This window comes from Limanda limanda, chromosome 7 (genome assembly GCF_963576545.1).
Source record: "Limanda limanda chromosome 7, fLimLim1.1, whole genome shotgun sequence".
Classification (NCBI taxonomy): Eukaryota; Metazoa; Chordata; class Actinopteri; order Pleuronectiformes; family Pleuronectidae; genus Limanda; species Limanda limanda.
This window is the reverse complement of record NC_083642.1, coordinates 5,262,920-5,277,008: the sequence shown is the minus strand read 5'-3', so window position 1 is coordinate 5,277,008 and position 14,089 is coordinate 5,262,920. Positions and strand designations below refer to the sequence as shown.

General features: G+C 40.8%; 1 protein-coding gene across 1 annotated transcript; it reads left to right on the top strand.

Annotated features, from left to right (window-relative positions):
- Positions 1-1,532: 1,532 nt before the first annotated feature.
- On the top strand, positions 1,533-13,454 carry LOC133004636 (membrane cofactor protein-like). The gene is made up of 8 exons (XM_061074112.1): positions 1,533-1,612; positions 2,262-2,450; positions 3,101-3,200; positions 8,914-8,993; positions 9,087-9,269; positions 9,367-9,549; positions 10,219-10,296; positions 13,408-13,454. Exons 1-8 carry the CDS (start codon positions 1,555-1,557, stop codon positions 13,452-13,454), a joined length of 918 nt encoding a protein of 305 aa, XP_060930095.1. The 5' UTR covers positions 1,533-1,554.
- Positions 13,455-14,089: the final 635 nt, after the last annotated feature.

The following is a 14,089-nucleotide window of genomic DNA, read 5'->3' as shown; positions in this document are numbered from 1 at the left end:
ATGTACAGAATGTGATTTGTAAAGGTTTTAGCACCTGCTCAACTTTTTATTTATTGGTCAAAAGAGAAATTAGTAGTTTTGTGTAAATTTGCCATAAAATATTTTGTAAACATGAATGAAATAAATGTGTTCATGATACGCCTTTACTTTTATCTTTATTTTGCACAAGCTTTGCTCATCGCTACATGTTTGACCCACATTTTTCCAATGTTTTCTTTAACCAGAAGTCTCTTGGTCCCAAAGCTTTTAAAAATACATTCAAAACATAAAAGTAATTAAGAGACAATAACAAGGAAACACTAGCTGCTGTAAACATGTAAGGAACCCATTGCATGCATTCTCTAAAGATGTGAATGTCTTTTCAACACTTTAAATAATACAAACCAAAGTTCTCTGATGGAATATTTTAATAGTATTACTGATTAAGTACCAAACAATCCAATTACTCAAATCCACTTAAATTACTTTTATACCAACATTTCATTAAGTGCAAATATTTTACTTTTTACACGAAATCTGTTGCATTACTGTGAGAAGAACCACTTACATAAGAGATGTCTTTCTTTTAAATTGTAGACATAAAACAACATTTTGCCATTAACACTAAAATATCGAATATTTTTGTCATTGTCATCATTTAAGCAATTGTTTAACTTCGAAGTTTCAGCAGCAAAATGAAGACAGCTTGGTTGCAAAATCCATATCAAGGTGAGACGAGATCTGTCCTTCACTGTAACCAATTTCAAATGGTGCTAGAAACAATAGTAGACTCTGAACACGAAAAGAAATCGGTCAACCTTGGAGATAGGACGAAGAGCTTGAGCTGTCCCTGCAGAGCCACGGCTTGTTGACCACTAGGTGGCGCTTCACGGAGAGACACTGGATTCAAGATTCAAGAGATTCAAGATTTTTTTGAAGATATCTTGGGCTCGCAAAAGGTTGGTGACGACTGGTCTACAGGAACCGGCTGGCGTTGTGGGTGTGTCTTGGAATCCACTTCCCCTAAATTAGTAAGCCTTTGATGACATGAGTCTTCTATGTCATCAAAGGAGCCTTCTCCTAAATAAAGAAGGAAGAATAAGCTATAAAAGAACAAAGACATCCATTTTGACCCGTGTTGTGAATTAGAAGAGGTTTGCATAGCTTGTGTGTCAAAGGGTTAAAGTGTGGAAGAGCAATTCCTTTTCTACACTGGACATGGTATCGCCATCATAAAGAGACATATCCTGTGAGTAACCCGCTGTAGATGAGTCATCGTTAAGCCCACACTCCTCGCATGGGGACGAATAGCAAACTATGTAACCTGATCACAATCTGTTTTAACATGAAATACACAATCAGCCAGAGTTGTCATATCTGCACAGGGAATTTGACTTGCTCCTTCAACTGACACAGTTCCAACAGCACGTAGTCATCTGACAGAATAGAAGAATTACACAACAGGTGTTGTTAGCGTGAGGTTGTGTTTATCCAGTTGTGTTCCACTGTGAGAGCCTTGCTAATTCCTGCATGTTTTTCCTTCATCAGAAAATGGGGCTTGTGGAGCGTTTCGTCATGGATCTCACATCCGTCCGTCTCCTGCTCATTCTTGGTCTTGTTGTTGCCGCCCAAGGTCAGTGTGGAGGAGCTAATGAATCAGGAGCCAAAGTGAAAGCAACATGAAGCCAGGCGGCCCCTTGTGTTGGGTCATTGTCACAGACTCCCCCTTTAATCTTCTCAGTCATTGTGCAGTAAAGTGACAGGAAATATGATACGAGCATAATCAGATGGAAGAACAAGAGAAATTTATATCAAACCAGAGACTATAACTAAAATATTTAAAAAATTGCTATCTGTACAGAACAAATAGACTGGCTTCAACGTGCTTTCACACATGACGGCTCACTTCACTGCGGTAGAAGTGTTGATTAAAACATTTTCATCGTGACCACAAACATTTAGAGTTACAGAGTATAACCTGTAATTCTATAGAGCTTTTCTGGTCCTGATGAGCATTCCAAGCTCTTTAAAAAACAGTTTTACAATTCACAATCACTCTCTCAACTTAAACGAGAACCGCTGAAGGTTACAGATCCCAGTTAAAACAGTTGGCACCTGTAGTGCAGTCCTTTAATTGCAATATCTTTGACGTTCAGTCTCTTGCCCAAGGACGTGCAGGAATGTTTTGTTTTCTTTACTCTGCTAAATTGTGAATGAACAATATATTTCACAGATGAAATAAAGGTTGAATAAACTTTTCTGTCTTTCTTTTTCCATTATAGCTCAAAACTGTGAGAGACCTGTGCCCGGAGCCAACATGGGCTTGAAGGACGATTCCATTCTCTTGGAAACGTTCCTGAATGGCGCTGTGGCCTCTTTCAGGTGTGATGTTGGCTACACGTCTGCAGGAGGGTCCTCATCCGTTACTTGTGGAGACTGCAGCTGGAGTCCTGTGAAGCTGAAATGCGAGAGTGAATATCATTTTTACATGCACTTTACTAACAGCAGACAGTATGACCCATTCAGCCCTGGTATTAATATTACAATTTTTATTATTATTATTATAATCTGATCACAAGGGGTCAGCATCAAGTTCTTGAAATAAGTTTGAACGCACACAACTGTGACCTTCATGTGTTCTGAGATGCGACCACATTTAGACGAGGTCTGGGACTGGGAATCAAACGTTTTTTTAACTCCTCCCAGTGAGTGTCCATACGATCCTTCTTCGCAATATCAACACATAATGATTGATATTATTCTTTATACTCAGACTGGGTGAAAAAAATAATTTGGACTTGGTAAACACATTACGTACCTGATTATTTGTATAAAGAGCAGGGAAGTAGTCACTAGTGGTCACATGAGACACATTGTCAGGTGTGAACAGACGACCTTGTCCGGTTGTGATTGAATGTTTCAGGACGAACGTTGATACCAGGTCTAAACGGGGCATATTTCACAATCGGTTTTGGCAGCACTGTCTGGAAGGAACCATTTAGTTAAATACTTCTTACCAGCATATAAATGATGAGTCACCGGTAATATCTGACCAGCCTGTTGAGTCATTTGTGTTACCAAATCGTTTTAAAGGAAGGACTTTGATCTTTCTTTCTTTCAGGAAAGAGCTGTGGCTCTGCTGGAGAAGTTGATCACGGGAACGTTGATTACCCTAAAGGGAATCAGTTTGGCGATAAGGCTGTGCTCAGCTGCAACAGAGGGTTAGTAATAAACCAATGATGCTGGTGTTTTTTTTCAATCCTACTCTTTTTTTTTTTTTTTTTTCAATATTTTATTTATACATTTTCAATATATAAAACAGGCAACAAGCATATTGTGACAGAAAAAAGACACATTGAACAAGTGTTCATGGACAAACACATATTGTACAGACAGCAAAAAAAAACAAAAACAACAGAGAGTACAAAGAGAGAGAGACAGAGAGAGAAAAAAAAAAAGAAAAAAAAAGGGGACCTGCTCAGAAACAGTACATACAATTATCTACAGAACATACCTGTCATTATATAGAAATCAAAAACATGAAGTTACGTTGATAGAGAGGATTGTGAGTGGAACATGACTATCACTGTTGGGTCATTCTTGACAAATATAAAAAGAAAGGTTGCCACATCTTATCAAAGGCTGCAGAGCTGAGAGAAACATTGTGTCGGATCCTTTCCATATGCAGCAGACTGGTAATTTCTGAAAGCCAGGCCTTAAAGGAAGGCGCCTCACCACTCTTCCATAAAGTTAGTATGTTCCTTTTTGCTATGACCATGCCGTATTGTATAGTCCTACGGTGTTCATTGGTGAGCATAGAAAGGTGCTGAGAGCCACCTAAAATTGCAGTGAATGGATCTGGAGAAATATTACGCTCATATACCTCAGAAAAGCATTTGAAAATATCAGACCAAAACTGGTTCAATTTGGGACAAAACCAAAAGAGATGTCCTAAGGTTCCCTCAGCTGACTGGCATTTTGAGCAGATTGGGGATACAGAAGGGTAGAAAGAATGGAGTTTAGTACAGGAATAATGTAATCTGTGGACAACCTTAAATTGAATAAGTTGGTGTCTTGAATTTATTGAACATTTATGAATATCACCGAGGTAGGATTCCCAATCATTGTCGCTTATCGACAAGGCTAAGTCTTTCTCCCAAGCTTCCTTTAAGTGCTGGGATGAGGTCGGGTTAAGTGAGGTGAAAAGATCAACAAATCGCGAAGTGAGTTTCTTAGAATCAGGAGGTCGAGTCAAAAGAGTGTATAATTCAATGGGAGCTGGCAACGATTGAAAGTAAGGAATATTTTTACGGGTGAAATCTCTAACCTGCAGGTAGCGGAAGAAGTGCGTGTCTGACAGTGTATATTTCCCCTTCAGCTGAGCAAAGGTGGCAAAAGTCTTGTTAAGATAAAGGTCCCCAATGGTGGCAAAATCTTTATCCCTCCAGAGAAGAAAAGTGTTATCAGACAATGAAGGTGGGAAAGTTTGGTTTCGGTGGAGAGGGGTGTAAGAGGAGATCTCAGGCAGGTTAAATGATTTCCTTATTTGATACCAAATTTTTAAAGAGCTTGTAACTATAAAATTATTTCCAGCAATGGATTTTAAGGGCTGAGCTGAGGAGAAGAGGAGGGCTGGCATAGAACTGACGGGGAGACTTTGTTCAATTGCGAGCCAAGATGGGGTGTGGGCAGCAACATTACCTTGATGTGCGTTTTGCCAATACATTAACGCTCTGCAATTCGCTGCCCAGTAGTAGTGGCGGAAGTCTGGTAAACTGAGGCCACCAGCTGATCTGGGTTTGGTTAAATGTTTTTTAGCAATACGATGCGTTTTGAAACCCCACACGAAAGGTAGAATGAGTGAATCTAATAATTTAAAAAAGGATTTGGGCAAGAAAACAGGTAGATTTTGGAAGAGATAGAGGAATCTGGGAAGAGTTACCATTTTGATTGCATTGACACGACCTATCAGAGATAATGGTAGCAGTCTCCAGGATTCGATATTCGATTTTAATTTATCAATCATGTCCAGGAAATTCAGTTTATAAATTAACTTGGGGTCTTTAGGGATTGTGGTTCCTAAGTATTTGATTTTGTCTGTTACAATTTTAAATGACAGGTTTTTAAGAAAAATTGGGTCCAGATCACCTGTAAGGGGCATGAATTCACTTTTATCCAAATTTACAGTGTAGCCAGATATTTCACCAAATTTTTCAATGAGTCTTAATAAAGGGGGGAGGGAGTCTTCTGGGCGGGATAAAAACAAAACTACATCATCCGCGTACAGCGAGATGCGGTGGTCGACTCCCCCAAGGATTACTGGGGCAATAGAAGGGTGGTTCCTGATACTGACAGCGAGGGGCTCCATTGCAATAGCGAATAATAATGGGCTGAGGGGGCAGCCCTGCCGGCAAGATCGTTGTAATTTGAAGGTAGGAGATCTGTTGTTGTTAGTGATAACTGAAGCGGTAGGACGCGCGTATAGCATTTTGACCCAGGAGGCAAAGTTCTCCCCCAGACCGAACTCCCTTATTGCAGCCAATATATACGACCACTCAACTTGATCAAACGCCTTTTGGGCATCAAGAGCGAGGACAGCTATTTTAGAATCTTTACCAAAACTAGTGTACATAATATTCAACAGACGCCTTACATTAAAAAAAGAAAATCTGCCTGGAATAAATCCAGTTTGATCTTCATGGATTATATCTGCAATGCATTTATTTAGTCTGTTTGCAAGAATTTTAGTAAACACCTTAAGGTCACAGCCCAGGAGGGCAATAGGCCGGTATGAGGAGGGGTCTGTCTGGGTCTTGTCTTTTTTCAAGATCAGGGAGATATTGGCAGAGTAAAGCGTCTCAGGGAGCAGACCAATTGACATAGAATGATTAAACATTCTTAACATGAAAGGAGCTATAATGTCTAAATATGCTTTATAGAATTCGATGCCAAATCCGTCCTGGCCGGACGCCTTTCCATTAGGAAAAGAGCGGATTGCCTGTTTAACTTCCTCTAATGTTATGTCAGCATTTAAATCTGCTTGTGCTGAGGGACTCAATTTAGGCAGGTGGAGAGTGCGAAGAAATTCAGAGGTATGTGTTGTAGTAGTGGTAGACTTTGAGGTGTAAAGATCTTCATAGAATTCACGGAAACATTCATTAATTTTCTCAGGGTCTGTAGTAGTGGTTCCCGATTTGGCCTAATTTCATGAATCATTCTGCTAGCCTGGATGTTCCTAAGCTGGCGAGCCAGTAGTTTATCTGGCTTGTCGGCTAGCTCGAAGTGTTTTTGTTTAACTTTTAGTAACATTAAGCTGACTCGGTCAGAAAGGATAGCATTATATTTAGACTTTAATTTGGTTATTTCAACAAGCTTAGGAGGTAAGGCGGTCAATCTGTAGTCTCTTTCTAATAGTTTGAGTTGAGTCGTGACATCAATTAATTCTTTCTTCTTGTCTTTTTTTATTTTAGCCTCATGAGCTATGATATGTCCTCGTATAACAGCTTTAAAAGCCTCCCATAGAGTGGAGTCATTTACCTCGGGTGTATCATTTTCATAAAAATATTCTGTTATTCTGCTGGCTGTTTGCTGGCGAAATTGTATGTTGTTAAGTAGTAACGGATTGAACCGCCAGTTAAATGCGGTCTTGGTCCTACCAATATTTATTTTTAGTTCAACAGGGCTGTGATCAGAAATTATGATATCATGATATTTGGAGGAAATTATATCTGAGGTCAAAGTGGCGTCAGTCAAAAAGTAGTCAATTCTCGAATACGACTTATGTACGCTTGAGAAGAAGGAAAAGTCCCTATCGCTTGGGTGTTGCAGCCTCCAAATGTCAAGAAGGTTCATTGACTTAATTATATTATTCAGCGCAATGCTGGCATTAGAGAGACTGGTAGGGCGAGAGGAGAGTCTATCAAGAGAGCAGTCCAATACCGTATTAAAATCACCACCCGCAATTAGATGAGTGGATGATAAATCTGGAATAAGGTTGAAGACTTTCCTAAAAAAACCAGGGTCGTCAAAGTTAGGTGCGTAAATATTCAGAAAGGTTACATGCCGTGACAGAATGCGGCCTGTTGCTATTAAATAGCGGCCGTTAGGGTCAGAGGCAGTGGAAATATGTTCAAATGGGACGGTCCGTCTGATTAATATGGCTACACCTCTGGCCTTAGAGGAGAAAGTTGACTGATATATCTGAGATATCCAAGCACATCTCAACCTCCATTGCTCATTATGTTTAATATGCGTTTCTTGCATAAAAATAATATCTCCTGACAAAGACTTTAAATGGGAGAAGACTTTGCCCCTCTTCAAGCTACTCTGCAAACCTCTGACATTCCAGCTAAGTAGTGTTAGACTGCCACCTTGTGGCGGAGTAGGAGAGTTGTCAATCACAAAAGGATAGTAGATGTATGATGACGTAACATATCAAAAGACATAATAGGTACGGTACATTTAAGAAGAGCAGGCGAAAAAGGGAAAAACGAGAAGACATACAGACTAAATCCCCCCCCTGTCCACCCCCCCAAACGAGGTGGAACAAGAAAAACATAACCACTGAGAAACGGCTAGACACTGCAAGAAACCGTCGAACTAGAATAATACTCCTTGCTAAAGCAGAGAACATGACTCGCTAATCAATAGACCGGTAGCCCCGTCCACACAAATAAACGAAAAACACTCATATATTTAGCGGTTAAATAACACTCAATTCTTAGTGTGACTGAGAAACTAAAACGGGTACCACTAAAATGTCTTACGTGGGTGTCTGGGAGCGGCAGCAGGATGAATAAGTTCCCCGGCCGGGGATAGAGCTCACATCGGAGCAGCGGGGGATGTAATACATTTGTCTATGAAAGACTGGCATCCGTGGCATCCTGAAATATTTTCTGCTCCGTGCCGTGATTGAAGATCAGTCTGGCAGGGAAGAGGAGACCGTGTTTGATCCCGGCGTCCCTCAGTTTCTTTTTTGCTCCGTCAAAGGCGCGGCGTTGTTCGGTGACTTCAGGTGAAAAGTCTGGGTATACGCTGATTCGGGCGCCGTTGAAGGTCAGGGGAGCCTGCAGGCGGGCAAGCTTAAGGATTTTTTCCTTCTCCGGAGGGTGATGAATCTTAGCGATCATTGTGCGTGGACGGCCGGCTGAGGATGGACCGATGCGGTGCGCCCGGTCAACTTTGAGTCCACTTGAGAAATTATTGGTCCCGAGGAGCTGCGGCAGGAACTCAGCGAGAAACTGAGTCGGGTTGCCTTTCTCGACTTTTTCTGGTAGCCCAGTAACTTTAATATTACAGCGTCTAGATCGGTTCTCGAGGTCTATTAGCTTACGTTTAGTGGACATGTTGATTTCCAATAGCTCCGTGCACCGTTTCTCCAGGGCTGCGATGCGGGACTCGTGGTCGCTAGCAAAACCCTCCAAGTCGGAGATGCGTGCCGTGTGGTCCGCTAGGGAAGTCTGAACTTGTTGAAGGTTAGAATCAAGCGCGTTGAATCTGGCGTTCATGTCGTTGTCCAGTTTTCCAATAGCCGCTAAGACGCTAGCCAGCGTGGGTTGTGAAGTTGAAGGTTCATCGGTGTTAGCAGCGGGGCCTGGGCTGTTAGCCAGGCTTAGCTCAGGGCTAATGGCACCAACCTTTTCCATAGTAGGAACGGTTTTGCCGCTTTTCTTTGGGTTCGCGTTCGGATGCGAAGGGTTCTCCTTAGGTTTGTTTCTGCTGGGTCCGCTCATATTTCTGAAAGTGTTGATTTTAACAAATGTTTAGCGAGAGTGTGGTGGAGCCACTCGAAAACAGGACTACTCCATGCAGTGCTCACTAGCGCCTCCCCCTACTCTTTTTAATCCCCAAAGTTTTTCAGGAAAACCTTATGCTTCCTGATCAAACAACTTCTTTCAACTAAAGTGGGAATTTATTATGCTCCCCCCTTTCTAGGTACAATATGGTTGGCGGTAGCGGAGCAACACGCTTTTGTGGAGACCAAGGGTGGACGGGCAGGTTTCCTGAATGTCAAGGTTGGTGATCTTTCTTTAGCAAAACATTTTATTAAAGACAGAAAACTATGTTTAAAGCATTACATTCTAATAATTGTCATTTTTATTTTGCAGCAATAAATTGTGATCCGCCACAGGGGATCCAAAATGGCGATTTCATCCCAAAAAAAGAAGACTTCTATGGAATTTCAGAGGTTGTAAAATACACCTGCCAAAAACCGTATACACTCAAAGGTTCCAAATCCTTAACATGTTCAGAGGCTGGGGTATTCAAGCCTGATCCTCCAGAGTGTATCAGTAGGTGGCTTTTATAATTTTTCTCAAGATTCTCTGATGTAACCTGAGCCATGACTCTCACCAATACTCTATTTCTTTTCATTTTCTTTGCCTGCAGATGTTAATTGTGACGAGCCTGTTGTTGAAAATGGTAAATTATCAGGTTCTCGACCCCCCCATAAACACTTGAATAGTGTGACGTTCCAGTGCGATGCCGGATACTTCATGGTGGGAGAGAGGACACAGACATGTGACATAAATGAGAAATGGTCACCCGGACTTCCAAAATGCAAAGAGAAAGGTAATTCCTACGCGTTATTGGCTATTAATGCAAATGAGGGGATATTTTCAGTGTCTTCTTTTTCTTCAATTATTAGAACTATACCAAACTCCAGGATGGCTCAATAGAATTAATCCCCATTTAACACGCTGTCTGACCAGGGATTGAGTGCTCTTCCTGTGAAAAGCTGGAAACAACATACCAGCATTAAATAACAATACAACTACAAGTTTTCAACATAAAACCAGCGGCATTAATTCGTGACAGCAACTGTTTATTATATAAAAACGCTGAAGATGATTTGTCTGTTTAAATGGATTTGAACTAGTTTCCACAGCTTAAATGAATACAAATACACATTACATTTCATTTAGCTGACGCTTTTATCCAAAGCGACTTACAATAAGTGCATTCAACCCCGAGGGTACAAACCAAGAACAAAAAAATCAAGAAAGTACAATTTCTTCGAAATAAAGCAAAACTACAAAGTGCTATAAGTAAGTGCCATTTTAGTGCTACCAAAGTGTTAGTTTCAAAAAGTGGTTAGTTTTTTTTTTTAATTTTTTTTTTTTTATATCCGATTACAACTGTATATCCGATTACAACTGTAATCGGATATATGTGATCCAAACAAATCCCTGATCACAGTGTCCTGATTCCCCTTGTACTTTATTATTTTTTTTGGAGCAGTGGCTGCCACAACTAAAGCTACCACCACCACCAGCAGCAGCACCACCACCACCACCACACCTTCAGGGAAACAAAAGGGTAGAGTTTCTTTTGATGATTTTGTTTTGGCCAAAAAGCTTCTTTTTTTGGGGGGGGGGCGACTGATTTGATCAACCTGTTCAATGGGGTTTTGTCGGCGATTGTTTGTTACAAGTACAATCAAACCTTTTTTTACACAGCGTTTTGCACCATCTACACGTCCGGTGCTTAGCAACTGCTTGATGATGATCACACTCTGCTCTGAAACATGTAAATGAAGAGAATGAATGGAACAGTGTATGAGCCAGGCATGTAAACATCATAATCGAGCCACAAAACAGAAACATAACCACAACGGATGTGAGCAACAACGGATGATGACAATGAAACTAGCAGAGTTAGTTCTCTATTGCTGCTAAATTCTCGTCTATTTAGGGTGTTGGGGTACAGGTGCATTCTTAACCACAATAAGTAACTATTGACACTTCACATTTTAACATCCATTATCGCTCACTTCGGTTGCAATTGTGTTGTGTGGCTGTTGTGGATGTGTTGTCACTTATTGCTTTTGAAATGTGGCTTTAGCGTTCATGATTTCCGTTAATGTGCTTGTGTGAGAGTCGGCAATTGTACAATATCCATTGCTTAATATTGCTTAAAATTTCCCTGAAAACATTGGTCAGCCCTTGTTGATGCTGCATGTCCGGTGTTTGAATTCATCCGATGATGCTTATGTGTAACATGCAATCATTTTTTTTTTCTTCTTCTTTGTATCTCTGGTTCAGCTGCTCCTAAACCAACTGACGCACCTGGTAAGTCATCAAAAATAACCTGTTCTGTTACAGTTATTTCTGGCCTTTTACGTGATCTCATTTCTTTTTTTTTCTCTACCTTTTATTTACAGACAGTGGAAGTGACGGCTCAGGGTGGAAGTGGGGTCTTGGAAGTAAGTTTCAAATTCAGTCGATCAAACAGCAATAGATCAAGAAAGTAAAGAGTTAACGCTGATTATTTCTATAGCGTCAAATCATAACTTGCATTATCTGAAGGAACTTTACATAGAAGGTCGAGACCTTTAAAATGATGGAGAAACACAACAGTTCCCACAATGAGCAGCACTTTGGCGACTGTGGAGAGAAAAGAGGGGAGAGAGAGAGAGAGAGAGAAACACGTTTTCATTGTTATAAAGATAACAATAAGAGTGATATTTAAGAGGTTATTAATGATTGCAGCAACAAATAATAAAATAATGATGATAATAAAAATAAGCTCTGGAGTCAAAGTGCCACATTCCCAATCTTACTCTTCTCAGGTGTGGACGGTGGATATGTTTGTTGGCCTCATGTCCCGTCATCCTTTTTCACACATTTGTATTCTCATTAAAGTAGGCGCTGGTGTCGTTGTTGGCGGCGGTGTCATCTACATCATCATCAAGAAAAAAAAGGTAAAGGTTTTATTTATTCTTTTAGACTAACACCTGGAAACGGCTGCTTCCCTTTTATGGCTGCTGTATTGTATCCCCGACCAACCAGTAACAAAACCTAATCCTCTTTGTGACTTTTGAGACTTCTCCAACCTTTTCTGTTTTTGTATTTAAACGTCCTTTTCCTACTGTCTAAGCTTTCTGTCTGTCAGCTATTTCTAAATGTTGCATGCTGAAGTATGTTGTGTGCGTTCTTAAGGGTTTTATACACCACAATTGTCACAAGGGGGCACTGTTGTGAGCGTCAGAAGAACTCTCCTGCACAGAGCTGTCAGTCACTCAGGAGAAAGAGCTCTGCCCCGAGCGCCTTATGAGGTTTTAATCGTGTGGAAGAACAAATCAGCTGAATGCATCATGAGACAGCTTGTTTAAGTAGAAACGATAACCCTAACCCTGAACACCAGATTAAGACAAATGTCTGGAGAGTTGGTGTAATTTGCTTAAATATAAGGCAGATAATGTCTTTGAAATGCTTTAATAATCAGCCGAGAACTGTTCAAAGAACAATCCAGTTCCTTTTTTTAATTTCCCGTCTGGTTCGTTCAAATTTTACGTGAACTTATTTTACCTATGCAAAGTATGAAGCAGTGCTTAATAAATGTTTCCCTGGAGAAAGCTTGTAGTTACTGTCGGGGCAGAGTTGTTGTTTGAGTGTTAAGACGAACTTGTGTGTAGGACAGTATCTTTAAAATCATACTTATACAAGTTGGGAATCTTAAATACACATCTAAGCCTCACAACTTCAGGCTCTATAGGGCTGAATTTGGCAAGTCAGTGGAAAAAAGAGGTGATATTTCAGCCATTTACTCAGCACTTAGTTTGCCTTTCTGCAGAAGAACAGGTAACACTTTTGCTTCTAAAAAAAACAACAAATTTGGTCAGTGCGGCGGCTGCGAGTCATAGTTGGTGGTGTGTGTGTGTGTGTGTGTGTGTGTGTGTGTGTGTGTGTGTGTGTGTTTGGTATTCTCTTGGAAAGAAGTTGGTTGGGGTCTTCTCTACACATTAGCAGTAAAGTTGACCATTGTTGGGTTGCAGCTCTCAGAGAAGTTTTCCTGACAGTGAGACCCCAAAACAAGGAGAGGAAATCCCACTGTCGGTAAGAAGATTGACCACAAAGTACATTTTAACCTTTGTTTTTCAAATGAACAGATAACGATGAGCGGCACCTGTATATGATGATGTAGGACCAACATTCTTATCGCAGACGTATGATGCGTTTTCATTGTTTCTATCCTTTAGTGCGTTTTATATGTGGTAAATGGTTTATAAAGCGTTTTCTAATCTTGATGACTCAAAGCTCTTTACAGTAGAGTTAAACATTCATACAGTGCATTAGCAGCACTTCCTTGTTCTATTTGGGGCAATTCGTGGTTCAGCATTTTGCCCAAGGAAACGTCGGCATGCAGATGGGGAAACCTGGGGATCGAACTCCCGACCTTCAGATTGGAGGACGACCGCTCTACCCCTCAGCCACAGCCGGCCATATACGTTTGTGTGTCTATGTCCAAAGTCTGTGGTAGAGGTAACTCTGCTTCCCCCAGAGAAAACACTGCCTCCTCACTTGTCCTGTTATTTTTTTGTCCCATAACATCACATTTGCATAACCTTTTTTTTTCCTTCACTAACAGGGCTCTATGGGTTTTTACACTATGTCTACAATTAACACTACTCTTCTTTTTCTTTTGCAGAAGTAAGCATTAGCGTCCTGGTGGTCCAGCTGTACGTGATGTACTAATGAACTGAATGGAAGAGGGTCGCCCCTGGACGAGTGTTTGAACCTGCTTATGGCTTTGATTTGTAGAGACAGACATGATGAAATGTCTAGAGATCCTGAAATCTCTGCAAATTGCGCTCAGTCCTCAGCTGCTGCTTGTTGCTCTGGTTAGTCGACAGTAATGTACATATCTGATAATCTTTTAACTTGCCTTACTTATTCCTGCCCATAATGAAGACCAGTTCGAACGTTTTGTTTTGTCTTAATATTAATTGACATTGTGTTTGTCAGAGAAGCTTTATCTCCATATAGATTTTATACTTTTGCACTAAAACTCAAGAGCACAGCTCGGGCCACTGTAGCATGAAATGCAACAATGGTTTGGATTGAGAAAAAACTGAATGTATGCACTGCTCACCTTTTAAAAATACAGCCGTTCAGTTTAAATAACCTGTGTGATGCTGAAGAACCTATCGAATATATCTGTCACTTGTTTCAAACAAAGCTTGTAACTGAAATAGATATTGATGGCACCCCTCGTAGAGGGAGGGGCTCTGAGCCGATAAACCAGTCCTCTCAAAAAGGTGGGATCGAGCATCGGGCCTGTCGAATGTGTGGTGTCGTTTAAATGCCTTATTCCAAACAGACCTTTTACA

Coding starts and splice junctions, on each gene's coding strand:
- LOC133004636 (XM_061074112.1), top strand. CDS start 1,555: ATGGATCTCACATCCGTCCGTCTCCTGCTCATTCTTGGTCTTGTTGTT. Junction 2,451..3,100: donor TGTGAAGCTGAAATGCGAGA/GTGAATATCATT, acceptor TCTTTCTTTCAG/GAAAGAGCTGTGGCTCTGCT. Junction 8,994..9,086: donor CAGGTTTCCTGAATGTCAAG/GTTGGTGATCTT, acceptor TTTATTTTGCAG/CAATAAATTGTGATCCGCCA.